The following is a 27,684-nucleotide window of genomic DNA, read 5'->3' as shown; positions in this document are numbered from 1 at the left end:
ATCTAATTTTTATATCTTTTATAATTAGAAAGAACAGACTTGACAACGTTATCATACGGAAAATGCGGAACTCCGTTACCCCGGTCGGAGTTTAGCAATAGAACTTCGTAGATTACATAGGGCTCTTGGCTCTCTTTGTTCCTCGCTCGGTCGGGCCTCCTCACCCACAATCCTCAACGCCCCTGTTAAGTTATTCCCAGATAAAAAACCTGTTGTCAGTACCAACGAGGGTGTTAAAGCTCACCAATCAGAATTTTCTTTATTTTCCTTCATTTTCGTTCGATTGTAGTTCGTTCTATTTACGTAAAGATTAGATCGAGGAGCAATGGACGGTTTTATCAATAAGCTTCGGAGCCTGGACGCGTACCCGAAAATCAACGAGGACTTCTACAGCCGTACGCTCTCCGGTGGCGTTATCACTCTCGTCTCTTCCGTTGTCATGCTTTTGCTCTTCATCTCCGAGCTCCGTAACTCTCTTTCCATTTCTACGTATATTCGTTTGTTTGTTTTGTTAGGGTTTCAATTTTTGTTCCGTGTTCTGATTAAATCTTTTGTAGTTTTGTGATACAAGCACGACTTCTTCCCGATCTGAAATTGATTAGAATAATACAGGCTGGAATTTCCTTATTTTTTTACCGTATGTCGTAACCAAGAGGATGAATCATTGAATAATCAGCCAAGACTCGGAATCTTTTTTAGGGTTTTTCCCTGCCATATTTCTGATATATTGGATGTAGTCTATTTTTCTCTTTAAATGGAGAATTTGCATTGGTTTGAATGATATTAGATTTATTGGTTTGACGTCATTTTTCTGTTCTTCCTAGTGAAAAATGTTTGGCTGGGAAGCAATGGTCCACAAAACTACTTAGTCAGAAGGTTCTAATGATGGTTTGTTCTAACCTTCGTTGCAATTCGAAAATAGTTGGAGGATTCTACGTACTATTGTTTATAGATGCAATGACAGAAGCATATTCACATCCCTTAGCTTGTTTTGCTTACCTCTTTTGTTGCATTCTCTTGCGTATTGGTCATCAGTGACCAAGGACAGAACTAAACTGATATAGATAACAATGTTCTGATGAATGAACACTTCATCTCCTTAGGTAATTACTTCCAATGATAAAGTAATGTCTGATTTTTTAGAAGTCTAGTGTGTTGTTGCTTCGAAGCAGATATTTAGAGCTTTTGTTCCCTTCATCTCTTTCTTTCTTTTGTTTTGCTCTAGCTTTATTAATATATTTAATTAAAGAGTAGAATGTATATTATTTGTCTAAATGCTTATAAAAAAGTTTATTATTTGTCTAAATTGCTAACTATTCTTTTTTATCATGCAATGGTTACAGGATTGTATCTTCATGCAGTAACTGAAACAAAGCTTGTAGTAGATACTTCCAGAGGTGAAACTCTACGGATCAACGTAATGTTTCTGTCTTCTGTAAAAATTCTAGCCTCTTGCTCTCTTTCTAGAAACCCTAGGATTTTGCATAAACTTTTTCTGATTGTATCTTGCTTGCGAGAGCGGTCAATGAATGAGCTTTGAAATCTCTTTTCAATACATTACTCCATTGGTCGATTGTAATTGATTTTCATGAATTCCTTGTATCACTAAACTAGCACACTTAGGTGTTTCTCTTGTATATGTCCGGTATGCTTGGGCTCTTGCCTATTCTTATGGTCAATAAATTTTTGTTTACCGATTAAAAAAAAAAAAATTGCACAACTTTATTTCAATTAAAAAGATCTAATCTTTATTAGTTATTTTCTGCATATCATTAGGTAATTTATCCAATAAAGTTTATACTTTTGTAATGCACTTCAATTAACCACTTGAGTAATTGATTTGCGGTCCACATAATGTTTGAAATTGCAGTTTGATGTCACATTTCCTGCCCTTCCATGCTCTATACTCAGTCTTGATGCCATGGACATAAGTGGAGAGCAACACCTTGATGTGGTAGGCCTTGCAAGCAGTATTTTTGCACTTTACGTCAATGATTGTGTATATACAAGCCATTTATTAAAAAAAAAAAGGATATTGGGGTACTGTCCTCTTCCGTAAAGAAGATTGAGTATATACAACCTGTTTATGTATGTATATTCTCTTTTTCTTTCAATGTAGTTATAAATGCTGATGTTTCTAATCGTGTTTCCTCTCCCCCCTTCTCTCTCTGCACATGCACCAAGGTGCAGAAAAGCACAAGAGACTGCGTAATGCTTTTGATTGTGTTAGTTAAAGCATTGATTGCTTGTCTATTTTACTTTCAGAAACATGACATAATCAAGAAAAGATTAGATGCTCATGGAAATGTTATAGAATCAAGGCAAGATGGCATTGGTGCTCCTAAGGTTAGTAATGCAGTATTCCTTCATTTCATCTCTTGGCACTAACATCTGTTTTGCTATTGTGGATATAACATATTTGTGGGTGGGCGGGAGGGATTTTATCTAATGGACTCTCGGATTTGTGACTATTGCCATGTGTGCCCGGAGTAGTTCTTTTGTACGCATTTTTTTTACCTTCCTTTTACCTAGATGAGCCACAAAACTCTCTATGCCGTGTTTGGTTGCCAAAATCAAAATCATATGATAAGTTTCTCTATGAAAATGCACTTAGGCACTTTGGTCCTTCTTGAATAAAATTTATTTGCTTTGATCTTGTGTGGCCTTCTCTCTCTAGGATCACTTAAAATATAAATTTGTGGGAATCAGATAATTTTATTCCAATTATCACTAGTACAGCATCTGTATTCATGCATCTTTGTTCTTTCTAACAATTCATTGTTGGGGACTCGGGAGGTCACTTTGGAGGTATCAAAATAAGAGAGGCATTGTGGAGGTTAACTCTGGACTCTAAGTACAGGTTTTTGAGACAAGGAGGTGAAGACAACTTTCTTTGGCTTCCTTCCAAGAAAAGAATGTTCAATGTTCGTGCTTTCTATATTGTTTTTATTTGTCATAATAATTTACTTGGAAGAATATTACTTGAAAAAAAATAAAAATTTACTTGGAAGAGTATGTGGTGGACTAAGGTACCTTTGAGAGCTGCATTTTTTGCTTAGGGTTCTCACTAGGGGTGAAAACCGACGTCGTCGATGCGGTTTTTGGGCAAAACCGACGCCGACCGACGTCTGAAAAAACAAGGGAGGCACCGACCGTAACCGGTCGATGGGGAGGAGGGAACCGATCGAGGCGGTTCTCGGTCGGCGTCAGTTCTCTGGCGGTTCTACTGAGAGAATAATGAGAGAGAGAGAGAGAGAGAGTTGCATAGGAGAGAGAGAGAGTTACAGAGGAGAGAGAGAGAGAGTTGCAGAGATTGGATTCGGGAGAAGAAGGGGCTGGGGAAGAAGACGACTCATCTCGAAACGACGCCGTTCCACTTAAACTTAAGTGGAACGGCGTCGTTTCAGACTTATTTTTTTTCTTACGTCCTTAATAAAACGACGTCGTTTGGTTTAATGCCAAACGGCGTCGTTTCCATTATCTGTTGTAATACTTATTAACATAAACGATGCTGTTTCACTTAAACTTAAGTGGAACGGCGTCGTTTCTATAAGGGTATATTTAAAAAAAAAAGATTTTATTATATCGGTCGGTTCAGCGGTCCAGTCTAGCTTCAAACCGAGACTGAACCGCTGAACGTTGGTTTCTTCAAATTACCACTGCACGCCGACCGGTTCTCCATCGGTTCCGGCCGGTTCCTGACGCGGCCGGTTGGTTCGCATCGGTGGCGGCCGGTGGCGTCGGTTTCTGTACAGCCCTAGTTCTCACTATGGATAATCTATAGAGAAGTCAATATTGTGATTAATTAGTGCTGCATGTGTAAGAGGAGTGGGGAGTTCATGATCACCTTTTAATCCACTGTGAGATGGCTAGTGGTTTGTGGAGTATTTTTCTTGTTGGGCTGGGCTGGCTTGGCTTGGCTCAGGTTATGCCCATAAGAATAGTAAACCTTTTTACTCTTGGAGAGGGTTAGGTGGTAGCCCAGAAATTCCAGCAGGGTGGAAAATGGTTCTTGCCTTATATTGTGTAATTAGAAGGAAAAAAATGATAAAAGTTTTAAGAATCGTGAACGGATGATGGTGGAATTCATGACTTACTTTTACAATACTATCCTCCTTTAGACAGCTTCTATACAATTTAACGGGCTTAATTTCCTTGATTTTATTCTATGTTTTTCTCTTTCTAGATATGTATTTTTCTTGTATACATCCTATGTACTTGGATTGCGTCTTTTAATAATTTATTATATAAAAAAAATTCCACTCCTTTATCTATTCCTTCTTTCTGCTCATTTCCTTTTTTGCTCAACTCAGATTGAAAAGCCATTACAGAGACATGGTGGTAGGCTCGAGCACAATGAGACATATTGTGGCTCCTGTTACGGTGGAGAAACGGTATGCTTGTCTGGGTGGACCCTTTTGCAAATATGGAGTTTTTTAATCTAGTGTTGGAAGTTGTATCTTGTATGTAGCTTGTTGAACATAAATTGTTGGAAGCTGTTTGTGCATTGTGAGAATATCACCATATGGACTAGTGGATGAATGCCAGCCTATTAATTCAGTATTTTAGTACGCTTCTCTATTTTTTTTTTGTCTAGAATATGGACACTTAACACTTTTGAAATCACTGGCTTCAGAGTAAAAATGCAATTGGATATGTACGATTGCTAGTTATTTGTTTCCACGAGGCATATTTTCTGTGTTATGTTTTTGGGCTCACCCTCCTGCACCTGTTTCTGTTACTGCAGTCAGATGAAGAATGTTGTAATTCCTGTGAAGATGTTCGTGAAGCATATCGAAAGAAAGGTTGGGGAATGTCAAACCCTGATCTGATCGATCAGGTTTGTCTTTCCTGGAAGCTTATTTGGAAATATCTATCTTGAATCTTCAAATATTTTGTAATGATCTTGTGAGAATGGGAAAATTGCTTGATACTGGAAGAATAACATGACTTAGATGCTTCTATTGTACTCGATATGTATCTTTATTTTTTCACCTTATTGGGAAACTTTTATATGGAGTTAGAGATTATTTTTTCCCTTTTCATTTCCTTTGATATTTGATTAAGCATACACATGACTTAGATACTTCTATTGTACTCGGTATGTATCTTTATTTTTCACCTTATTATTTACTTATAAAAAAAAAAAAATTTTTTTCACCTTATTGGGAAACTTTTATATGGAGTGTTAGAGATTATTTTTTCCCTTTTCATTTCCTTTGATATTTGATTAAGCATACAGAGTTATAGATTATTTTTTCCCTTTTCATTTCCTCTGATATTTGATTAAGCATACATATTACTATTGGATTCTTTAGTATTATATCTTTAGTCAATGGTATGCTTGAAACAGACAGCTTCAACCTGCCTGGCCCCTCTCTTTGTAGCTTTCTTTATCTATCTTCCAAAAACATATTCTGTCTAAATAAACAAAAGATGGTCCGCAACTGGTCCCACTAGTTTGGTAGTGGAATCTGGAAGATATTAACTAGCTAAGAATGACTTGGGTTGAATTAAACATCCTTTTCCTAAAACTTGGGCTTTTACCAAAATGCACGAAGTATTGCCTTTTATTAACTAATTTTTGTCATGCCTGAACTATGCACACCTCATAAGTAGGGCACTTGATTCATTTGAATCATATAAAAGCAGAAGTACATTGTATAGCAGTTCTCTGCAGTCTTTACCTGTCAGCCTATCTGCTTTGGACATTGTGAGTTGTTCAATGCAATGCCAACATCATATACCGAATGCTTTAGTGGTCATGGTGCAAGGTGTATTATATATAATACCAAAAACTAGCGCTCATACAATGCAGTGAACAAGCTACAGTTTTGCCTTGGCTTGGTTGATTCAACTTCTGCATTATAACACCATGATCTTTATCCATATTATTGTTTTGTCAAATATTCCTATGGAAACATTTAATTCTCTTTTTGATCTTATGAGGTTTGTGTATTCTTTAATACTTGTGACACTTAGTGCAAAAGAGAAGGGTTTCTACAAAGGATTAAAGATGAAGAAGGTGAAGGATGTAACATATATGGATTCTTGGAAGTCAATAAGGTGGCGGGAAATTTTCATTTTGCACCTGGAAAAAGCTTCTATCAATCTGGTGTTCATGTACACGATCTGCTAGCGTTTCAAAAGGATAGCTTCAATGTAAGTTATAAGCCAGACACTTTTTAATAATTTTTTATTGATCACACTCCATGCATTATCTTTGCTATTGTTTTTCCTTTGTCTAACCTTCATCTGTTTTACCTTAACCATTCTTTTTGAAGCATCTGATAAATGTGATATATGTGATATAGATAAGTCACAAGATCAATAGATTGACTTTTGGAGACTATTTCCCTGGTGTTGTGAATCCTCTGGACGGGTAGGCACTTTTTTCTTTTCTTTCATCCAAGTCCAGTGAGCCACCCCATGCACGAAAAACTTAGTTCTACTTTTTCTCTATGTCACATTGTATATGTTGAAATGAAATTCTTTTATTCTGTCCAACTTTCAGTGTGCTATGGACACACCAAACACCAAGTGGCATGTATCAGTATTTCATCAAGGTTGGTGTCCTGGATGATAATAATCTCCTTGTTAATATTTTTAAATGTCTTGTGCATTTATACTAGTTCTAGATTTGGAAGGAGGCTTACACATTTAAACAAGCTAACCGTAGGAAATGTATACTGCTAATTGAGTGAAAATTAATGAAATCATTGAGAAACTCTATCGGTTCTAAGGACTTCTACGCATTTGCTATTTATTTTGCAGGTTGTACCTACAGTATACACGGATGTGAGCGGGCACACTATCCAGTCAAATCAGGTGCAATTAAGCTCATAGAAGCCATTAATTCGTGGCCTCAATGTTGTATATAGAACATGACATGATAGGAACTTCAATTTGACTTTTGCAGTTTTCAGTAACTGAACATTTTATGAGTGCTGAACAAGCCCACTTTCAAGCTCTTCCAGGAGTATTTTTCTTTTATGATCTCTCTCCAATTAAGGTGGGATTTTCTCGTTATGGCAATTTTCAAGAAAGGTCATTCAAATTTTCAAAGATACTTATGGTTCTGGAACTATTGTGTGCAAAGTTTTCCTGTCTGATTCTGGGGCATGGACTTTTACTTTTGGGCTCATTTTTCTTGTATCTGACTTGCAAACTGCAGGTCACTTTCACGGAGGAGCATATTTCATTTTTACACTTCCTAACTAATGTTTGTGCCATCATTGGAGGTAACTCCAAAACATTCTCCTTGCTCTTGAGTTTATTGACAGAATATGTTTCTTTTTGAATGTTTGTTTTGATGCATAACAATGGTGTTTGACTGTTGTGTTCAGGAGTTTTCACTGTTTCAGGAATCTTGGATTCATTTATATATCATGGTCATAGGGCGATCAAGAAGAAGATGGAAATTGGCAAATTTAGTTGATGATCGATTTGGTGAGCAATTGCTGCAGTTGTATTTGGTTGCTTGGCCAGTAATGGCTTTATGGAGAGGGATTAAATTAAGAGAAGAGGAACTATGCAATGGACTCTCTCCAAATTGTTGAATGGGCCCCCCTCAGTGACAGCTCTTTTTTGCCCATTTTTACCTGTTTGTAACTTTTCTGTTAGGTGCTGTTTGGATAGTAAGAGTTTCTTAAATACCTCATGAATAGCTATGAGAAGTTTTTGATAGGGACCTATTAAGATCATCTGGTTGAAAGATTTATAGGGTCTTTTCGTTTATTGTCGACGAGCTAACAGAGGTTTCAAACTGAGACATGTTGAGGATAAATCGAGTTTTTCAAAGTATAATTGTGAATTATTCTCCTGGTGGAAATGGGTGAGGACAAGTGAGTTATAGTTCAATTACCCCCTGAATTTGAAACACCCATTATGTTTGGGGTTTTTTCCCCGTTCTTTCTTGGGTAAACCCAGACAATTAAAATACATTGCTGATATTCGATTTTGAATTTTTGGGCCGACCCAGCATTCACTCTCGTGTTTTGCAGTTCGTGCTAAATAGGTAGCTATCTCCCGGAATCTCTCTATTGTGATTTACTCCGGCTGCAATGGAGTGCAAATTGCACCTTTTTCTAGTCCAAAGATACAATACGGTAATTTTAATTCGTAATTTCGAAATGTGGATAGTGATATTCTCATTCTATCATAAGATATGGTATGAAAATAATTTAATTATATGAATAACTCTTTTGGGTACTTAATAATTCATAGTGTTAGTCGGGATAGAAAGCTTACTTTTAAATTGAAATAAAACTCAAAAAAAAGTGGCCTGGTTTGGTTTGGGAGATGATATCTTATCTTAATATAATTATTATAATTTTTTCAAAATTTTACATAAAATATATTAAAAAATTTAATTTTTTTAAATTTTAAATTATTAAAAAAATAATATTTTGTTCAGTTCTAAATTTAAATAACTTGAAACCCACCTTTTCAACTTGACCCGAAGTCCACCGATTTTGTTTGGGTCCAATGCTCCGTCTCCCGTGCCACCAAGCAAAAGACAAAGTGCTGTTAATATCTACCCCCAAGCATCGGCAGGGGAACAATCCCACCTCAGCCGAGAAACTGGGTCTGGGGCCATGGCTTGCTCCGGAGTGCTGACCTTTTCCGCATCACCCTTAATACTGCACTCAGTAGACTCCTCTACTTCTAAGGTATGCAAATGCAAAGGCAAAGCCACCTCTCTTTCTTGCTCTTCGAATTCTGCCGCTATTACTACCGCCACTAAGAGTAACGGGAATTGTTCTCAGCCTGTGAATGTTAAGACTAGTAATGATAGTAACGAGAGTGGTGCTCGGAAATTTAGCTACAGTAGAGCCTCTCCATCAGTGAGATGGCCCCACCTAAAATTCACCGAGACGTACCCATCTTCTCAGGCTCAGTCCACAGTTGCATCTCCTACAATAACCCATGTCGTCGAGGATGTCGGTTGTCCGGTAAAGACCCTGGATTCTGGGGCCAAAGAAGAGACCCGGGAGGTGGATGGTATGGAATCTTCGCCTATGAATGGGAACGATGAAAACCAGCAAGCGTTGGGGAGGCCTAGCAAGACTAGGGTGAAGAAAATGTCCAAATTGGCCCTCAAGAGAGCCAAAGATTGGAGGGAAAGAGTGAAATTCTTGACTGAACGGATTATACGACTGAAACCGGAGGAGTTTGTCGCTGATGTGTTGGATGACCGGCAGGTTCAGATGACTCCCACCGATTTTTGCTTTGTGGTGAAATGGGTGGGCCTGTCGAGCTGGCAGCGCGCATTGGAGGTGTACGAGTGGTTAAATTTGCGACACTGGTACTCCCCGAATGCGCGGATGCTTGCGACCATCTTGTCCATTCTTGGAAAGGCTAATCAAGAAGCCTTAGCAGTGGAAATTTTCACCCGGGCGGAGCCTACGGAGGGTAATACAGTCCAAGTGTTTAATGCCATGATGGGTGTTTATGCAAGGAATGGCCGGTTCGACAAGGTCAAAGAACTGCTTGATACAATTCGCAAAAAAGGGTGTGAGCCTGACCTTGTGAGCTTCAATACCCTGATAAATGCCCGTTTGAAGTCCGGTGCTATGGTACCAAATTTGGCAATTGAACTCTTGAACGAGGTAAGGAAGTCACGGATTCGGCCTGATATAATTACTTACAACACCCTTCTCAGTGCTTGTTCACGTGAATCAAATTTGGAGGAGGCTATGAAGGTTTACAATGATATGAAGATGCATAATTGTCAGCCTGATTTATGGACCTATAATGCCATGATTTCAGTGTATGGTAGGTGTGGACTGCCTAGCAAAGCTGAGCAGCTCTTTAAGGATTTAGAGTCAAAAGGGTTTTTTCCTGATGCAGTGACGTACAATTCTTTGTTATATGCTTTTGCGAGAGAAGGGAATGTAGAGAAGGTGAAGGAGATTTGTGAAGAGATGCGGAAAGTGGGGTTTGGTAATGATGAAATGACGTACAATACTGTTATCCACATGTATGGAAAGCAGGGGAAACATGATTTAGCGTTACAGCTTTACAAGGACATGAAAAATTCTGGCCGAAATCCTGATGCAATTACATATACAGTTTTGATTGATTCGCTTGGGAAAGAAAGTAAGATAATGGAGGCTGCAAATGTGATGTCAGAGATGTTGAATGCTGGAGTTAAACCCACTTTGCGGACTTATAGTGCTTTAATGTGTGCGTATGCCAAAGTGGGGAAGCTAGTAGAGGCCGAAGAGACATTTGATTGCATGCGTAGATCTGGAATCAGACCTGATAATCTAGCGTACTCAGTTATGTTGGATATCTTTCTGAGGTTCAATGAGACAAAGAAGGCATTAGTGTTGTATCGGGAAATGGTGCATGATGGCTTCATGCCGGATCATGCTCTTTATGAGGTGATGCTACGAGTACTTGTAAGGGATAACAAATTGGAAGCCATGGAAAAAGTGATCAGAGATATTGAAAAAGTATGCAATATGAATCCACAAGTTATCTTTTCTATCCTTGTCAAGGGGGGATGCTATGACCATGCTGCTAGAATGTTGAGATTTGCCATCAGCAATGGCTATGAACTAGACCGTGATAATTTATTATCGATCTTAAGCTTGTATAGTTTGTCTGGTAGGCACTTGGAAGCACGTGAATTGCTTGAATTCTTGAGAGAACATGCTCCTGGCTCAAAGCAACTGTTAACTGAAGCTCTGGTTGTGATACTTTGCAAGGCTAATCAATTAAATGCTGCCTTGGACGAATATAGTAATGCTAGGGGGTTTGGTTCATTTAGTGGAAGTTCTACCCTCTATGAAGCCCTGATTCAAGGCTGCAAAGAAAATGAACTCTTTGGTGAAGCTTCTCAGATTTTCTCTGACATGAGATTCTTTGGTGTGGAACCTTCTGGATATATTTACCAAATTATGGTGCTCATATATTGTAAGATGGGCTTACCCGAGACTGCTCACCATTTGGTTGATCAGGCAGAAACGAAAGGCATTTCGTTTGACAATGTCTCCATTTATGTAGATATTATTGAGGCATATGGGAAATTGAAGCTATGGCAGAAATCAGAAAGCTTGGTCGGCAATCTTAAGAAAAAAGGTACAACAGTGGACAGAAAGCTTTGGAATTCTTTAATACAAGCTTATGCTGCAAGCGGTTGTTATGAGCGAGCCAGGGCTATTTTTAATACAATGATGAGAGATGGCCCTTCCCCAACTGTAGATTCCATAAATGGTCTATTGCAAGCTTTAATTATTGATGGGAGATTGACCGAGCTGTATGTGGTAATTGAGGAGTTGCAAGATATGGGTTTTAAGATAAGTAAAAGTTCTATTCTTTTGATGCTTGAATCATTCACTCAAGCTGGAGACATATTTGAGGTGAAGAAAATATACCATGGAATGAAGGCTGCCGGTTATTTTCCGACCATGCATCTTTATAGGATTATGATTGGGTTGTTTTGCAAGGGAAAACGAGTAAGGGATGTCGAAGCCATGGTCGAAGAGATGGAAGAGGCAGGGTTTAAACCTGATCTTTTAATATGGAATTCAATACTTAAGTTATATGCAGGAATTGAGGATTTCAAGAAGACTGTTCAAGTGTACCAGCAAATTAAAGAGGCTGGAATTAGTCCAGATGATGATACTTTCAATACTTTGATTATAATGTACTGCAGGGATCGTAGACCAGAAGAAGGTTTGTCACTGATGCATGAAATGAGAAGGCTGGGTCTGGAACCTAAGTTGGACACCTACAAAAGCATGATTGCAGCATTTGGCAAGCAGCAGCAGCTGGAACAAGCAGAGGAACTTTTCGAAGAGTTGAGGTCAAATGGATGTAAATTGGACCGCTCATTTTTTCATATAATGATGAAAATGTATAGAAATGCTGGAAAACATTCCAAAGCAGAAAAGCTATTGAGCATAATGATAGAGGCAGGAGTAGAACCCACCATTGCGACAATGCACCTCCTCATGGTTTCTTATGGTAGCTCTGGACAGCCTCATGAAGCTGAAAAAGTGCTTGACAATTTGAAAGCAACGGGCTTAAGTCTTGATACGTTGCCATATAGTTCAGTTATTGATGCTTATGTCAAGAATGGAGATTATAATGCTGGAATCCAAAAGCTCATGGAGATGAAGGAAGCCGGCGTGGAGCCAGATCATAGAATATGGACATGCTTTATTAGGGCTGCAAGTTTGTGTGAGCGCACAAGTGAAGTCCTTGTCCTCTTAAATGCACTGCGGGATGCTGGGTTTGATCTTCCCATCAGGTAATCATTAGTTTGTCAAATGTTTGGATGAAGGCAAGGTGTCAACAACGGAATTTTTGTTCTCTTCTATACATTTCGTGCATATCTATATCTAAGTGTATATTGTTTTGTAGGCTTCTGACGGAAAAATCTGAGTCACTGGTTTCAGAGGTAGACAATTGTCTTGAGAAACTAGAACCCATGGGAGACAATGCTGCCTTTAATTTTGTCAACGCTTTGGAGGATCTGTTGTGGGCATTTGAACTCCGGGCTACTGCTTCGTGGGTTTTCCAATTGGCGATCAAGAGGAACATTTATTGCCACAATGTATTCAGGTGGGTGCTAGGAAATGGGGTTCTTAAGTATCTATTCATCTAATTTGTTTAGCTTGTTTAGAAATTTGTTTGTGCAAATTAATGCTTGAGTGGCTTGGAAGTAACCAAGAAAAATCTGTGGAAGTGAATTAACAAGTTTGTTATCTGAAAGAGTCATACCTCTTTGTAGTGAAGTGAAAATTATTTCGTGCCAAGTACAATTGGTTACTTTTATATGGGCATGCCCATGTATATTTGTTTCCATTAGGATTGCTTTTTATTTATTTATTTATTTTTATTAAGTATTAGGATTGCTTATACCTTGTAGTTCATTGAATGCAGAGTAGCTGACAAGGACTGGGGTGCTGATTTTAGAAAGTTGTCTGCTGGTTCGGCTCTTGTTGGTCTTACTTTATGGCTTGACCATATGCAGGTAAGATCTCCTCTTGATTTCTGTTAAATTTAGGACCCTCTTTGGGTTGCCATGTCAAAAGTTTAGAATGCATTTTTGTGGCTATAACTTCTTGTATACATAGGAAGTATTCAAGCTAGAGACACCCATTTTTGTGCCTATTAATAAAGATACTATTACATCAATGTCATTATTACTACGATGCATTTTTTGTTTTTTTGGGATAACTTATTATCACCAGCAGCATCGACATTGTTGTTGCTGTTACTGCTGCTGTCATTAAGTCAAATCTTGAGCTTCAAAACCCTACTTTTCACATTATCAAAGACTAGTTTTACAAAGAATTTCAAGTATCAGATTTTTTCCCCTTTGTTGACAGAGGACATACGGTAATATTTATTATATTCAAAATATGCAATGGATGAAAATATATTACATAATTGATGGAGAACTTTAATCCTAACTGCTGGGATCTGCTACATGAACCACTAGCATTCCTGATACAGGATTTTCAATACTATGACAGGATGCATCGTTACAGGGTTACCCAGAGTCTCCAAAATCGGTTGTTCTGATAACAGGGACGGCAGAGTATAACATGGTTTCACTCAATAGCACACTGAAGGCTTGCCTTTGGGAGATGGGTTCCCCTTTTCTGCCTTGTAGAACAAGAAGCGGGCTCCTAGTAGCTAAGGCACACTCTCTTAGGATGTGGTTAAAGGACTCACCATTTTGTTTAGACCTTGAGTTGAAAGATGCCACATCTCTTCCTGAGTCAAACTCGATGAAGCTCGTTGAAGGATGCTTCATAAGACGTGGCCTTGTTCCTGCATTCAAGGACATTACTGACAGACTTGGACTAGTTAGGCCCAAGAAGTTCGCCAGATTGGCTCTGCTATCGGATGAGAAAAGAGAGAGAGCTATTCAAGCTGACATAGAAGGGGCAAGAGAGAAATTGGAAAAACTGAAGAAAAAGGCTGAGTTTGGGAGAATGAAAAAGAACAAGAAACTTAGAAATAGGAAATATATTGCGAGAGCCCAGCTTTCAACTGCTGAAGAGTTTTGATTGGAAAAACAAGCTTGGAAATAGAGTTTCTAAATGAAAAGATGGCATGAATCTCTTGTAGTCTTACTAAGTTATTCCTTCTTCCATTTCACTTATGTTCTGAATGGAACCAGCAAGCCTCGAGGCTGGTGGGTGTTTTCTTGTCTATCATATGATAGATGAATAAACATGCAATGGAACTTCCCGGAAGCAAGCAAAATTGAGGAAAAAGGTTCCCTTTTATTAATTGTTGCAAATTTTTCTTTAAAAAGTTTTTGTTCATTCTTTGAATCTTTGGGTTTTTGACATTTTACATGTTAACTTTTCCTTCATGCGTTCTATTCATGTGGGTTGTCCTCTGTTTTTGATGACCCTTATCCATAAGAAAGGGAACAATCACTTTTTGAGCATAGGAATAATGCATCTTTTATCAGCCCAAATAGAAGACCTCTCTCTGTTGTATCTTCCTTGGGGAGAAATAAAAAAAGATAAAAATTGTTCTATCCCTCGTGATATCCATGTATCTTCTTCATTTTCATTGAAGATCAACACTTCAGAGTGTCGCTGACAATGCTGATGACAGTTAAGCCATGGCAGTTTCTTGTTTTGAGCTTCAGCCCTGAAAGTCAATGTTAAGACGGTCTCCAACAATGCTGGTGACAGGTAAGCCATGGTGGGTTCCATTTTTGAGTCCAGCTCTACTTCCTGACTTCTTGTTCTAGTTCCAAGGTCCAGATAAATGGAATGAATTATGTAACAGTCTAAAAAAAAACTGAAGTTGCATCTTGACTTATATTTAAAAAGAACTTGTGAAGATTACAATTAGAGCTGCTTTAGAATTTTATAGGTGTCAATTAACTTATCCTCCTAGACAACGTGAGATCTTATTCATCAAGTTTTTATTCACCACTCTCCTATGTAACCCTCACTCGTATATCTCATGTCAATTCAATATGTTGTGACACGACTTAAGTCTCATATTTCTGATTGGAATCAACTCTGATATTGCTTGTAACCACCCAAGAAAAACTCAAGCCACACCTAGTAGGATTATATTTCAAGAGAACTTTGCTAACAATCGAAGTTCTCTTAGAATCATTATGAATTTCAAGATCTTCTCCCTCCTAAATAACGTGAGATCTCATTTACAATTGTCTTTCAGAGGTGGTGTATTATAAATTATATTTGGAGAGACTGAACCAAAAAATACGCCAAAGCAGTATGTTTCATAACTTGATGTGTTTTAACTTTTAATGATTCCTGACAGTAATTTAGCCGCACTTACAGTTAAACTTCTTTACTTTGAAGGAATTTTCCAAACAAGTTGGTGGATGCTTTTCATTGAGCCGGCATCAATCTTGAAATGCTCTGGGTGGGTAGCTCGCTCTACAGACATTCTCATTTGGTAAGCATTCTATTTTTCACAAGGTGGTTCTTATATTTACTTCATGATGATGTAGTTTTATAGTTGCCCTTGTGTATATTAGAGGATATGAGGAACAACTAAAAAAGAAAATGGAAGGCAAGTCTAAGGACATGACAGTGGCACATATTGAATCATTGATGGTTCCTTTTCCTTTCAGGAAAAGTAGGGCAAAAAGCAGTTATGTGGTATTCACAGTAGCATTCGAAGAACTTACATACTCCCCAGAATGCATGTTCCCATTCGAGGCATTGCTTGCTGCAATGAGATGATGACATGAGGCACGCCCCGGACCATGTTCTGTTTCGCGGACAACAACAATCAGGATCCCTCTCTGCTTTCAATGCTGTATATGAAAAAGATAGCCGGGAAACAACATAAAGAGATCTTTATGGCTCGTAAAATGCACAAAAAATAACCAGATGTAGAGGTTCCAAGTCCAACAGATCAATCACAAATCACTACTGTTAGAAACTTAGATGTTCGTAAAAAAGCTTCCTTTTTTTTTTTTTTAAAAGAAAGTGTGAAACTACTCACCCACATAAGAAAGCATGTTGGAGATAAAGAAGACGGTCTAGGAGTCCAGTCCGTGATTTTATGGTTAGAGGCAGCACAGCTTGCTTAGCTCCTCTCTTGGGTCGCTCTAAATCCTATTTATAAGGCTACAAAGCAGGCTATTATCTCTTGTTACTGCCTCCAACTACTCTTTTCAGGGTATGAGAACGTGTCTTTTTTTAGGCAACGTGAATTACATTACATGTATGTGATGCTTCTTTTTTTTTTTTTTTTTTTACATGTATGTGATGCTTTATACAGCAATAATGTTCGAAACAATATTACTTCGTTATCGCATTTTACTAAATAAGATTAATTAAAATCGTCACTTAAGTAAAATAGGACAACATTAGAATGTTGATATAGTTTACAACAAAATTGATTTTCATGACAATAACTTTATAATTAGTGGGATGCAAAGGTCAATGAACCAATTTGCTTAATCTAATTATTTATTCTACTCTACTGGAAGAAAAGAAAAGAAAACAGAACTCCACAAATTTTATCAAGAAAATCTAAATATAAGTCTTATTCTTTTAGGAGAAATGATAGTTGCATCTGTGAGTGTGTAAGCGCTATGTAATCACTTTGAAAAAAGTGAAAAAATACGGGATCCAAATGAAAAAATTAATAATTTTTTAATAGTAAAATTCACTCTTTTCAAAGCGACTCTATGACTGTATGTAACATTACTCATTTTTTAGACACTCGACATATGTTGATATGGAAACTTTTCATATTAATATTATGTTAAAAAATGATTGATATTTTAATTTTTTTTAAAATTATAATAAATTTTACTGTAAGTAGTTAACACACCGATGCGTAGCAAAATTCAGTTCCACCAGAATCTATATTCTTGTGAAGGCAGTTGATATTTCGTTGGTATATGAGATCATTGAGATGGTTGACTCGATCGGCTGGTATTCCTCGGCGTTGGGGTTTAGCCCATATAGTTGGGCTGGGTCACATTTTCTTGACCATACTAATGTTTTCCAAAAAGAAAAAGCACAACTGCGGCCCAACTCGCCTTGATACAGTTGGGCCGACCGATTAAAAAGAGCCGAAAAAGGGCGCTAGGGTAGTAAATTGTATCCCGATTCCAATATAAACCCAAGAAACCCTATCAAAGCTGCTTGTGCCCAAGTGGGAGCGAGAACGATAGAGGTTGAGAGGCATTAGGTTAAGCGTCATTTCGTCGGCTGCGCTGTAAGTTCAAGGTGCTTTCTCTCTCAATTTCTTTCTCATCACTTCGTTTCAATTCTCTCTCTACCTCTCTCTTTGGTTGCTGAGAATACTGCATGTAGTTAAGAAAATTTAAGGAGAATACTGCATGTAGTTAAGAAAATTTAAGGACCAAGACTTGGTTTCTTCATATTTTAGGGTATAATCGCATATCTTTTTGTGTTTTGTTTCTTGGGTTCTCTCCCGTTTCTGGATCTCTGGAGCTAATATCTCCAGATCTGTCATTGTCCTGGTTATGAATTCGTTAACGCCACATCAGGTGTGCTTACTAGATGAAGCTCGATTCTTATGTTTTGATTAGCCCGTGTCTGGTTGCTGAGTTTTGGGGGGGGGTGGGGGGTGGGGGGGAATAGAAGGAAAGAGTAATTTATTATTGAATATAGATGTATAGATTCATTTTCCCAAATAGTGAAATAAGGTGGTGAATAAGGTGCTTCTTTTATGGCCGTTAGAACATAATAATTTTTTTTTGATGTGTCGAACATCACGTGGATAGTGTTGTAATCATGGTATACTGTGTGTTTCGGCTAACTCTAACTAGGTGTTCCTCTTGTATGCGACATTGTACTTGGGGTATGCAAGCTTTTGTTATGAACTACATATTCCATTACGTATAAAAAAATATTATGTATTTTGGCATATTGCGTGCTATCGAATTTATTTTTCAGTTGCAGCATTCTTTTGTTCTGGTCATTTGACGTAATTAACACAATTCAGATTAAAACATCTGAATATCTCATGCAAACTTTGTTTTAAATTGTATGCTGTCTAAGTTAATTTTTCATTGAAATGCTAATGTGAAGAAACACGGACATGGTTATTACAGTGACCATGAAAAGCATGTTTGGACTTCCTTTCGAGGGTGCCTTTTAACAACCATTCAGGGACAAAAAGAGATCTTTATGTGTCCCTTGGACCCAGTAACTTGCATTGATTTCTGAGCACAAGAAAAAGATATGCACGTCATTGTGTGGTTTTTCGTTGCGTGTTTTTTTTTATAAGTAAGAAAAAATATTAGTAATAGAAAAGAGGCATAACCCAATTGCACAGGAAGTATACACGGAATACACCTAGCAACAACTAGGAGATAGAAACCGACATTGTGTGGTCTTCATTGGTTCAGAAGCCTTTCATTGCTCCATATATTGTAACTTCATTGTGTTAACTGTTTGCATATTATTTGAATTTGTTTCTCATCCATTATGACTTTACAGGGTAAGAAATGAAGCACAACAATGTCATCCCTAATGGACACTTTAAGAAACAGTGGCAGAATCATGTAAAGACATGGTTTAATCAGCCAGCTCGGAAAACCAGAAGAAGAATTGGTGAGTATGTGTATACAAACATACTGAAATATGTTTGTTGGAAGTTCTCTTTTTCTGGTTATTGATAATCCGCACAAAAGCACCATGCACCTATCCTTTGTGGTAAATGCTTTTGTTTGGAGATAGTCAAATATATGTTAATATATGTTTTATCTGTTCAACTTTACCAGCTCGCCAGAAGAAGGCTGTCAAAATTTTTCCCCGCCCAACATCCGGGCCTCTTCGTCCTATCGTCCATGGACAGACGTTGAAGTATAATATGAAAGTTAAGGCTGGGAGGGGCTTTTCTCTGGAAGAGTTGAAGGTGGGTATTTTATGTCAAATTTATTGTCTATGGTGACTTGTAACTACAGTGGAAGGTTTATTTGTCTCCACTGAACTTGTTATCCTTGACAGTCAAGTTATAGTATGTAACTACAACTATGAAAGTATGTATCTTATGAACTTATATAAATGTTTATAGAGAATGATTTTTTGAAAGGAGTCTTGAAGGATAAATCATCCTTTCACAACCTTACAGAAGGTTGATATCTTATCATCTTTTTCTTCCCTCTCAGTCATGCTTCATGGTGTGTATATATATAGCTTCTGCTGTTTTCGTCATGTTCTTTTTACTACATACCATACCGAGTTTACGATTGACTCGTTCTGTTGTGTTGGGGATTTAGAAATTGGCCTTTAAATTTTATATGATATTTGGATATAGGCAAGGCCTTGCATATTCTTGCCTATGTAGAAGATTGGTTGTAGCTTCTGTATTTTTTTTAGTCTACTGCTGTCATTGCTACTTTTGTAATGGTAACACGAGTGTATTTACCACTTTTTTTTCCCGTTAACAGGCTGCCAACATCCCCAAGAAACTTGCACCAACTATTGGGATAGCAGTTGATCATCGCAGGAGGAACCGTTCCCTGGAGAGTCTTCAGGCGAACGTGCAGAGGCTGAAGACATATAAGGCGAAGTTGGTCGTCTTCCCAAGGCGTGCTCGCAAATTTAAGGTTGGTGTAAATGACTGTAGCCCCATTGATTGGACAATAAATATTTGCTTGTCGCATACATTTAATTTGCTCGCCTTCGCTGTAGGCTGGTGATTCTGCTCCCGAGGAACTTGCAACTGCAACCCAGGTCCAAGGCTCATACATGCCCATAGTACGCGAGAAGCCATCTGTTGAACTTGTGAAGATTACTGAAGAGATGAAATCATTCAAGGCATATGACAAACTCCGTATTGAGAGGACGAACACGCGACATGTTGGTGCAAGAATGAAGAGAGCTGCAGAGGCTGAAAAGGAAGAGAAGAAATAGTTGGTTTGATACCATCAAGCAGCCTTTGGAACTACTACTATTGTTGAGAGTTTTTCTGCATTTTGAGTTTTATACATTTATCTGGACTCGATTAGAACCTTTTATTCTAAATTTTGAAAGGTCTGTTGAATTCATGAATTTTCGTGGCGTGATTATGTCTGGTAATTAATCTTGCTTCTTCCTTTCTTAGAATGAGTAGTATATTTTGGTGCTGGTACAGGGTTTTGGCTGAAATTGATGCAACAACTTAGCTATCCCCTCGGATGCTCTTTGGCGGGGAATTTCAGAAACTATGGCCTCTTACCAATCACATATTAAGCTTCTTTAATTTTATATTTTTGTATACCAATCATTTCTCTTCTAAATATTATCACTCATTGGGTCGCAAACTAATACCCAAGTCATCTTAAGGATGGCATTACCAAAGTGCATGGCAACGTTGAGATTTTTGGTATCGATGGGTTAATAGTTTGAACATACAAATATATATATATTTTTTTAAATTATACTTAACATGTCATTTAACTGAATTTCAGAAATATTATCTTTTTGAATTTCTTATTTATTTTTATTCATTTTTAAAAAATGACTTTTCAACTGGATTTTTCTAAAAAAAAAATCGAAACTGAAAAAAAATTGATTCGATTAAATAGAAAAATCTAAACTATTACCAGCCGGCCCATCTCATGAGTCATGACCCGTTAAGTCGCATAGGACCTTCTTGAAATTGACCCTTTGGATCGGATCGGATCACTTGCATGTGACTGATTCGATCGTTTAACATCGTCTCGCACTCCAAACCTTCGCACAGCTAAGCACCGGACCCCGACCGAACTAACCCAACCGTCATGTCCACAACTCTGCCATGGCAACCCCAACTCTCCTTAAAGTCCCGCCTCCTCCATACCCCTTCGCCCTATCGTCCCCACCGGGCCACGCCCGTCCGCCGCTTCGCCCCCATCCGGGCCTTCAGGCGCAGCGACATCGACGGCTTCGTGCGGCGCATGGTCTCCGGCCAGTTATGCGGGAACGCCTGGCGCAGCGCCAACGACGGGATCGAGCAGCTCGTCTTCGAGGCCAAGAAGGCTGCCGAGCGCCTTGACCGCCGCTACTCCGTTTCCCGCCGCCTCAGTTCCGCCGCCCGCTCCGCCGCCGACCGCGCCCGCTACATCGACAGGGAGCTCGAGATTAGGCTTCGATGGCGTACTTTCACTATGGACTTCAACAGAAACTTGCCGAGGGTTTGTTGGAAATGAAATTGAAATTGGAGTATTATGTTTTTTTATTAGCTCAGAGGGTTTGTGTAGGTTTTTCGTTGTACAGATTCTTAGGTTTTTCGTTGTACAGATTCTTTATCCAAATGACCTTACTTTTCCTAGCTGCGCATTCTATTTGTTTGGGAAGTAGTAGAAGTTACTAGTTTCAAGTTCACAGTTATTCTTCCTCTCAAGGGAATAGAAAAAAAAATCATTATCCATTTGGTTTTTGCTCTTTAAATTCGTTTAAACCCCACTTCCTATCCGATTTGTATACGGCCAGCATTCACCCTGGGCCATCGAAACCCCACGAGATTCATAATGGCATGATTCATATCCTTGTCTGTAAACAAAGAGGATTCGGAATTGCCTGTCGTTATATGGCATAACTTGTATCCATGCTCAAAAGCGAGAAGAACAAAGTTGAAGCTTGGGGAAGAGAGCTTTACAAAATTACACTAAACACACTTTTAATGATGGAATTTATAAGCTCTCTCCCGCGTAGATCTAATTGATTTTTTGCATTGTCGTACACTCGTACTCTTTTGGTTGTTTTCTCTCTTTGTTTTTTTCTTTTTTTTGGGGGGCGGCCGGCAAAAGAGGAGAGGACCACCTCGCCAGCTCGGACTTAGGAAACGGCAGTACAAAAATAAGAAAGCAGCCGCCCACGGCTGGAGGTTGGACTACTATTCTAGAATCATGCAAGCAAAAAACATCTTCCTTCTTGTTGTTTCGACCACAGAGTATAGTATCGTACTAACAAAATATCTCGAGAAACGATTATAGATGGCGGGCTCCACCCACTAGGCAATACAATATACTGTAGTTTACATTTGTGTGAAATTGATCTGATTTTGCTCGAGATAAGGCTTCTAGTCAGGATCACTTGCATTTGTTTGTGCTCTGCATGAAATTGATGCTGTCTGTCTTTAGTTTTCTCTTGCCTTGTTGGGTCTTACGTTTTCTGCTGTCATTGAGGTCACTGATAAAACAAAAATTATTGTGATCACTCATAATTTTTTTTCCTTGTCATCCTTGCAGTACAGGAAGCAGCTCAATGATTTTCTGGATACTCCACTAGGACGAAGTTTTGCAGTATGTATCAAGATTATTCTGCATGTTACACTTACAAGAGTTAATGTTTTCTATGACAACTGTTGTTGGAACTAGGGCACAGCTTATATTATACTATTAATTACCCTGATTGATGTAAGACATTGATGTAGACCAGATTGCCCACAGTTTCATGGAGTACTGTTTAATTGTATTGAGTTTTGTTCAATCCAAAGACTTTGCTCAACCTTCACTCGAGTCTGACTGGAGTGAATTTGCCGTATGAACTCAAATAAAAAGTTGGCTCGACACTTGCTCAATCGTTATTTAAGCTAATTTTGTTAAGTGCAGGCAAAAAGTTGAAGGGTTGTTAATTTTATCCCGGAGTGATACTATTTCACACTTTGAACACTTGGGCAATTCATTATAGGAATTTTGTTTAGGAAAAATGGTACTTGAATATGTATTCATGTTGTCTCTTTGTATGCATTCTGGACGCTGACTGTGCAAACTTTATATTGGCTCGCTCAACTTAGTTTTAAACTTTCTTGTTTTTTTTTATAGACTATTTTCTTCCTCTGGTTTGCATTATCGGGATGGCTTTTTCGGTTCTTGATATTTACAACATGCATACTGCCATTTGCCGGTCCTCTTCTCATTGGGACTATTGCCAATAACCTCGTTATAAAGGTATGACCAGCCTTATTTTCCTGCTTTTACAGGCAATGTGTGCGCATAATTGCATGTATAATTTTATTACGTTTCACGTTACACTTGGGCTAATTGCACAACATACCATTATTCAGTTTCTCTTTGTACTTCATAATCTCAGATGAATTTTAGGAATGAAGTCGGACTGATGAGATGACCAAGTGATCATTATTGCTTGTATGAACCTACCAGCTACTGTTAGCATTCTACAGAGATTGTGGTGTTTTATTTGTATAGCTTTTGCACTCCCTAAGTTAAAAGGGAGGCCCGGATTTTTGTATTTTGGTTTTCCTTATTCTTTCTAGTCATATCTCTTGTATACATCCTGTGTACTTGGGTTGCACCCCTTTTTCCTTTTAATAAAATTGACTTACATATACGTACAAGTATATGTAGCTCTTTTTTATCAAACAATTCATTTAGTTTAAAAAAACGATAAATGGTGGAAATAATTTCTGCTGATTCTGTGCCTTATCCTTTAGGTGGATATATTCCTAATATCTTTGGTTAGTAATTTTTGTATAGCTTCCCACTCATAAGAAAAATATTTCATTCCACTTAATTATGCCCTCTAACTTGGTTCAATGACTGCATTTGAACTAAATTTCCATGTGTAGCATGTGCATGTGTCAGATGCTGTCAAAGATAATCCTGTTTCGTTGGCATCAGAGTTGTTATCAATACAAGACAATGGCAATATTAATTTCTATACTGCATGTACTGTTTGGTTGGTTTCTTGATGTGCCATGCTGATGGATTTATTGTTGTAAGTTCTGATTGGCTTATGCATAATTTTGCACCAATAATGGACAGGGTGCTTGTCCAGCATGTAAGAGGCAATTTGCTGGTTACAAGAACCAAATGATTCGTTGTACAAGCTGTGGAAACGTCGTATGGCAGCCGAAAGGGGACGACTTGTTTTCAAGAGATGGGAGAGGCACCACTACTTCAAAGTCTGACCCTGAGATTATAGACGTGGAGTTTGAGGAGAAATGACTGGGATACACAAATGGTGCCATGGCCACTCCAACGTGGACTTTGTATACAAAGAGATCAACGAGAATGCGCGTCTTATTTACTGCCCTTTATTTTATTTTATTTTTTGATAGGTACAAGAAAGAATGTCACAACCCGACCATGTAACAAACCGCAACCACCTAAACGTAAGAAAATAATGAAGAAGGGGTCGGAATTGGGTTCGATATACGCTGTGTTGATGTGTTGTTCTGGGAAGATAATCAAAGATATTACTGCTCATTTGATCTGTATGTAGTCTTTTGTATGTATTTCTTTGTTGATGTTAATTGTTCTTGTAATTTGAGAGTGCTTATAGGATTTTTTGGATAATGTCAATTTATAGACCATTCTTTTCAATAGGAATATCAGAGCCTCTTCCTCAGGATCAGGTTGATTATTATAACATTCGCCAAACATAAATATTGCAGAAGAAACTTACAAGAGTATTTTTAGTAATTCTTTTTGAATCAGTTTATATGCTTATATCTCCTACTCCATGTCCCAAAGTCAGCAGAACAACTCTAACCAAGTAATTCTTGTTCATGTCTCGAATACGCTTTTTTATTTGGTTACGGGATATTTGTCTGACAATGACGGTTGAGATAAGTTGAGTATTTTATAAATATTATGATTAGAGCACTAGTAATGGACTCAACAAACTTTAACCAAAATTTGATTAAAAATTTACTTTTCCAAATTTAGCTAGCTATTTTTTAACATTATCAAATAACAGGCTTAACAAATCTTTCACTATTCTAATAAAATATTGATTTTGAACTTTTCATTTATTTTAGTTATAATTGTAATTTGAATATTTGTTCGTTATTAAAAAACTACTTATTAATTTTCTAACGTTCATATTATTCCAATGACTATATTTTTTCAACGGATATATTTTTTTAACTTATATTTCTTCAACGGATATATTTCTCCAACAGCTATATTTCTCCAACGGCTATATTATTCCACTATAAAATATAGCATTTCCTCAACAATTTTATTCACTTCAACTCAAGTGAATATTTTATAAAAAAAATATTTGGCTAGCTCCTTTGACTCAACAAATTTGGCTAGTGATTTAACTTGAAGTTAAAATCACTGTTGATTTGTTGAGCCAATTGTAACACATTATCTTACACTTTAGCTATTCTTTGGCTATAATTTAGCTTTGTTGAGCCCATAACTGGTACTCTAATACTACTTATCATCTCAACTTCCATCATCCTATGACGTAACATTAGGTGATTGGAAATTATTTATTAAATTTCACTTGTAAACCTATCATTTAATGCCACATCACAAGATGATGAGAGTTGGAATGATAAATAAATTTTTTCAAAATATATTTATAGGAAGTTGGAAAAAGTTATGGATCCTGAATGTAAAGAAGCGTTGATTGAAAAAAATTATGGATCTTACGTGTAAAGATATTTTGAATTGAGATAAATTTAATAATTTAAGAATTAGATATTTAGATTTTAGATTTAATTTAAAATTAGATTGAATTAAAATGACCTCAGTTCAGTTTGAATTACAAACGGGGGATCTTAATCGTCAATCCAATCTGGCTGGATTTGAAAATAAAAAAAAATGAAAAACTAAAAATTGTGTCATCTCCCGTCAGATAGATAGTTCTAATTTGTTTCTCTGAAATTGGCTAGAGCTAGAAACAGATCACTTTTGACTTAGCAAATGGATGACTCAGCCACATTTACCAAACAGATAAGATCCTATTATTAAGTTAAGGGCTTACTAGATACAAGCAAGTTCGTGCACCATATCGCGTACCAATGATTTTTTTTATTTAAAAAAAAATAAAAAAGAATTTTTTAAGAGAAGAAGAAAATCTTCTATATCATAAAAATTATTTTTATCTTTAATTCATATCGTTTCATTAAATATATGTATTATATATCAATATTGGTGCACGAATTGGTCCACAAACTTACTTGGAATAAGATTTTTCCTTAAGTTAATGCCAAACATTTCGTCATTTTTATTTAGTTAGATGTTATTTAAAAAATAGTACTTGCACGCCATGTTGAAGCTTAAAGTAAAGCTAGCGTAACATTTGTTTAAGAAACCAATTAATAAAAAAGAGCTTAACTACAGATCGTTCACGCATCAACCCGTTGCACATTTAATTTTTTTTTTTTTTCAAGCAAAACGTGTGTTTTGCATCATCGTTTCAGGAACCTTCTCTATCACTAGCACCTGCGAAGAACGAAGATTGCAACCAGAGGAAGAAGAAGCAGAGTACTTCTCAAAACCCGTTTCAAGACGTCAATGCCATTTCTAGTTGCAGCAATAGCAATTGCAGTGAGGCTTCTTCTGCGTCTATTGAAGTTCCTAGAGGTTGCCTCAGGTTTTCTCTCTATCACCACTCTTCCTCTAACTCTTCCTCTCCTTCTTCTAATTCGAAGTCGAAAATTCCTATTGAAAGACCCAAAACTCCCAAATCAGCCCCAAATGGAAGGGTCTCAAAGCTATCCAAATCCAAGACCTCAAAGGAGACCAATCTGTCAAAATTAACTGTTGAAGAAAACCCAGATAGCCTCGTATCACAGAAAGCGCCCAGATTCAAGAAAAACCCACCTTGCCTGTACCAGTGGCAATCTGGGAAAAAAACCCATTCTAGAACTGCGCAAAAGTCGAAAAATTTTGTCGTCTTGAACAACTGTGGCGACTCTGCGAATAAGCTGCCGTTTGGATCTGAAAGAAAAGGCCCGGTGAGGATGGTTGATGATCTACGTGAGGCCACTGAGCTCAAACCACGGGATGCTGATGCAACTTTTACTCCTTTAACTAAAAACCGGTTCAGTCTCAATTAGTGAACCCGGTCTACACGTAAGGCGTAGGTATAGGGTGTGCGCGTTGGGGGACTGGCAGTGGCTGATGCCCAGCTTTTTGATAAAAAAAATTCTGGTGTGGATAATATGTATAATAAAGTGGTTAGTGATATAATTTAATTTAAAAGAAAAATTTTAAAATTTATATTTTATAAATTAAATTTTAACATTTGAACGTTATTTTTTAGACGTGATTTATTTGAGAATAGAATAATTCTAACAAAATAATTAAATAAAAAGATCTACATACAAATTTATTTATTGATATAAAAAACATAGTATTATTGCGAAAGTTTCTTCCTGCAAGAATTTTATCATTCCAATCAAATAAATTTCTGTCTTATTTTATATAAAATATTTACACCAGGTCTTTTTCTCCTCTCATTTTTCCTGATGGCTCCCTTGACAAACGTCTTGAACAGAAGTCTTTTTTTGAAAGTATAAATCATTTCAACTCATCTTAATTTATCATTACAATTTTTTCAAATCTCAATATAAAATATAATAAACAATTCAACTTTCTCAAATCTTAAAATAATAATAATATTAAAAAATAATATTTTAACAATATTTTATCATCTCAACTCAACTCACTTCAACATCCAAACACAACCTGAAACTACGTTGTCTCGACTCTCTACTCTCTAGAATAGACAGACTCCCGGGGCCGGTAGTGTATGTCCAGTCAGTTTCCAATAGGCAATAGATTTCCTTCGAAAATTCGGAGACAGCAAACATCCCTAATTACCTGCCTCTTTATTACTTTTCCTTTACAAAGATCGTCTCTTTCCCGCATCTCTCTTCATGACAAACGAAAATGTTGACTTTTCATTGAGAAGCAGCAGCCTACCCCCTCCTATCTGATCTGTTATTTCCTAATAAAGCTTTTGATCACAATTGATCTCTCCATCTCTGTTTCTGTCTCAATTC

General features: G+C 37.4%; 4 protein-coding genes and 2 long non-coding RNA genes across 14 annotated transcripts; 4 read left to right on the top strand and 2 right to left on the bottom strand.

The window, feature by feature from the left end:
- Positions 1–52: 52 nt before the first annotated feature.
- LOC121262950 (endoplasmic reticulum-Golgi intermediate compartment protein 3-like) lies at positions 53–27,684 on the top strand. 5 transcript variants are annotated; one of them, XM_041165663.1, is made up of 15 exons: positions 326–467; positions 825–888; positions 1,036–1,103; positions 1,344–1,417; positions 1,871–1,954; positions 2,266–2,346; positions 4,314–4,394; positions 4,748–4,840; positions 5,983–6,162; positions 6,315–6,382; positions 6,515–6,566; positions 6,775–6,828; positions 6,920–7,012; positions 7,175–7,241; positions 7,347–7,964. In XM_041165663.1, the coding sequence occupies exons 3-15, from the start codon at positions 1,079–1,081 to the stop codon at positions 7,436–7,438; spliced, it is 1,044 nt and encodes a 347-aa protein (XP_041021597.1). In that variant the 5' UTR covers positions 326–467; positions 825–888; positions 1,036–1,078; the 3' UTR covers positions 7,439–7,964. The 5 variants fall into 5 exon arrangements, 4 of the variants coding, with proteins under 4 accessions (XP_041021594.1, XP_041021595.1, XP_041021597.1 ...); XR_005940183.1 differs by lacking the exons at positions 825–888; positions 1,036–1,103 and adding an exon at positions 27,639–27,684 and having other exon boundaries at positions 57–467; positions 7,347–7,573; XM_041165662.1 differs by having other exon boundaries at positions 333–467; positions 825–1,103.
- On the bottom strand, positions 5,014–5,385 carry LOC121263237. The gene is made up of 2 exons (XR_005940210.1): positions 5,162–5,385; positions 5,014–5,122 (listed from the first exon to the last, which is right to left on the bottom strand). It is a non-coding gene; the product is annotated as an uncharacterized LOC121263237 (long non-coding RNA).
- On the top strand, positions 8,463–14,255 carry LOC121262800 (pentatricopeptide repeat-containing protein At3g18110, chloroplastic). Of its 4 annotated transcripts, none has more exons than XR_005940177.1 (4): positions 8,463–12,262; positions 12,376–12,576; positions 12,903–12,988; positions 13,494–13,549. XR_005940177.1 is itself a non-coding variant. In XM_041165406.1 (4 exons), the coding sequence occupies exons 1-4, from the start codon at positions 8,598–8,600 to the stop codon at positions 14,031–14,033; spliced, it is 4,482 nt and encodes a 1,493-aa protein (XP_041021340.1). In that variant the 5' UTR covers positions 8,465–8,597; the 3' UTR covers positions 14,034–14,255. The 4 variants fall into 4 exon arrangements, 2 of the variants coding, with proteins under 2 accessions (XP_041021340.1, XP_041021339.1); XR_005940176.1 differs by having other exon boundaries at positions 12,884–12,988; positions 13,494–13,513; XM_041165406.1 differs by having other exon boundaries at positions 8,465–12,262; positions 12,898–12,988; positions 13,509–14,255.
- On the top strand, positions 17,055–20,006 carry LOC121263135 (60S ribosomal protein L13-1). Of its 2 annotated transcripts, none has more exons than XM_041165938.1 (5): positions 17,055–17,210; positions 18,450–18,563; positions 18,734–18,867; positions 19,403–19,561; positions 19,647–20,006. In XM_041165938.1, exons 2-5 carry the CDS (start codon positions 18,458–18,460, stop codon positions 19,866–19,868), a joined length of 621 nt encoding a protein of 206 aa, XP_041021872.1. In that variant the 5' UTR covers positions 17,055–17,210; positions 18,450–18,457; the 3' UTR covers positions 19,869–20,006. The 2 variants fall into 2 exon arrangements, with proteins under 2 accessions (XP_041021872.1, XP_041021873.1); XM_041165939.1 differs by lacking the exon at positions 17,055–17,210 and adding an exon at positions 17,346–17,374.
- On the top strand, positions 20,596–24,152 carry LOC121263096. The gene is made up of 4 exons (XM_041165889.1): positions 20,596–21,109; positions 22,166–22,219; positions 22,742–22,867; positions 23,702–24,152. The coding sequence occupies exons 1-4, from the start codon at positions 20,717–20,719 to the stop codon at positions 23,882–23,884; spliced, it is 756 nt and encodes a 251-aa protein (XP_041021823.1). The 5' UTR covers positions 20,596–20,716; the 3' UTR covers positions 23,885–24,152.
- On the bottom strand, positions 27,131–27,497 carry LOC121263247. Its single transcript, XR_005940221.1, has 2 exons — positions 27,368–27,497; positions 27,131–27,167 (listed from the first exon to the last, which is right to left on the bottom strand). It is a non-coding gene; the product is annotated as an uncharacterized LOC121263247 (long non-coding RNA).

This window comes from Juglans microcarpa x Juglans regia, chromosome 4S, assembly GCF_004785595.1.
Source record: "Juglans microcarpa x Juglans regia isolate MS1-56 chromosome 4S, Jm3101_v1.0, whole genome shotgun sequence".
Lineage (NCBI taxonomy): Eukaryota > Viridiplantae > Streptophyta > Magnoliopsida > Fagales > Juglandaceae > Juglans > Juglans microcarpa x Juglans regia.
This window is presented reverse-complemented; position numbering and strand designations above follow the sequence as displayed.

What these genes read in the sequence shown, in the direction of transcription:
- LOC121262950 (XM_041165660.1), top strand. Translation starts at nt 326, where the DNA reads ATGGACGGTTTTATCAATAAGCTTCGGAGCCTGGACGCGTACCCGAAA. An exon ending in GTTGTGAATCCTCTGGACGG is followed by an intron (nt 6,383 to 6,514) that starts GTAGGCACTTTT and finishes TCCAACTTTCAG; the next exon opens with TGTGCTATGGACACACCAAA. An exon ending in TGTTTGTGCCATCATTGGAG is followed by an intron (nt 7,242 to 7,346) that starts GTAACTCCAAAA and finishes TGTTGTGTTCAG; the next exon opens with GAGTTTTCACTGTTTCAGGA.
- LOC121262800 (XM_041165405.1), top strand. Translation starts at nt 8,598, where the DNA reads ATGGCTTGCTCCGGAGTGCTGACCTTTTCCGCATCACCCTTAATACTG. An exon ending in TATTGCCACAATGTATTCAG is followed by an intron (nt 12,577 to 12,897) that starts GTGGGTGCTAGG and finishes CATTGAATGCAG; the next exon opens with AGTAGCTGACAAGGACTGGG. An exon ending in TATGGCTTGACCATATGCAG is followed by an intron (nt 12,989 to 13,493) that starts GTAAGATCTCCT and finishes ATACTATGACAG; the next exon opens with GATGCATCGTTACAGGGTTA.
- LOC121263135 (XM_041165938.1), top strand. Translation starts at nt 18,458, where the DNA reads ATGAAGCACAACAATGTCATCCCTAATGGACACTTTAAGAAACAGTGG. An exon ending in GAAAACCAGAAGAAGAATTG is followed by an intron (nt 18,564 to 18,733) that starts GTGAGTATGTGT and finishes CAACTTTACCAG; the next exon opens with CTCGCCAGAAGAAGGCTGTC. An exon ending in GGCGTGCTCGCAAATTTAAG is followed by an intron (nt 19,562 to 19,646) that starts GTTGGTGTAAAT and finishes CCTTCGCTGTAG; the next exon opens with GCTGGTGATTCTGCTCCCGA.
- LOC121263096 (XM_041165889.1), top strand. Translation starts at nt 20,717, where the DNA reads ATGTCCACAACTCTGCCATGGCAACCCCAACTCTCCTTAAAGTCCCGC. An exon ending in CACTAGGACGAAGTTTTGCA is followed by an intron (nt 22,220 to 22,741) that starts GTATGTATCAAG and finishes TTTTTTTTATAG; the next exon opens with ACTATTTTCTTCCTCTGGTT. An exon ending in CCAATAACCTCGTTATAAAG is followed by an intron (nt 22,868 to 23,701) that starts GTATGACCAGCC and finishes AATAATGGACAG; the next exon opens with GGTGCTTGTCCAGCATGTAA.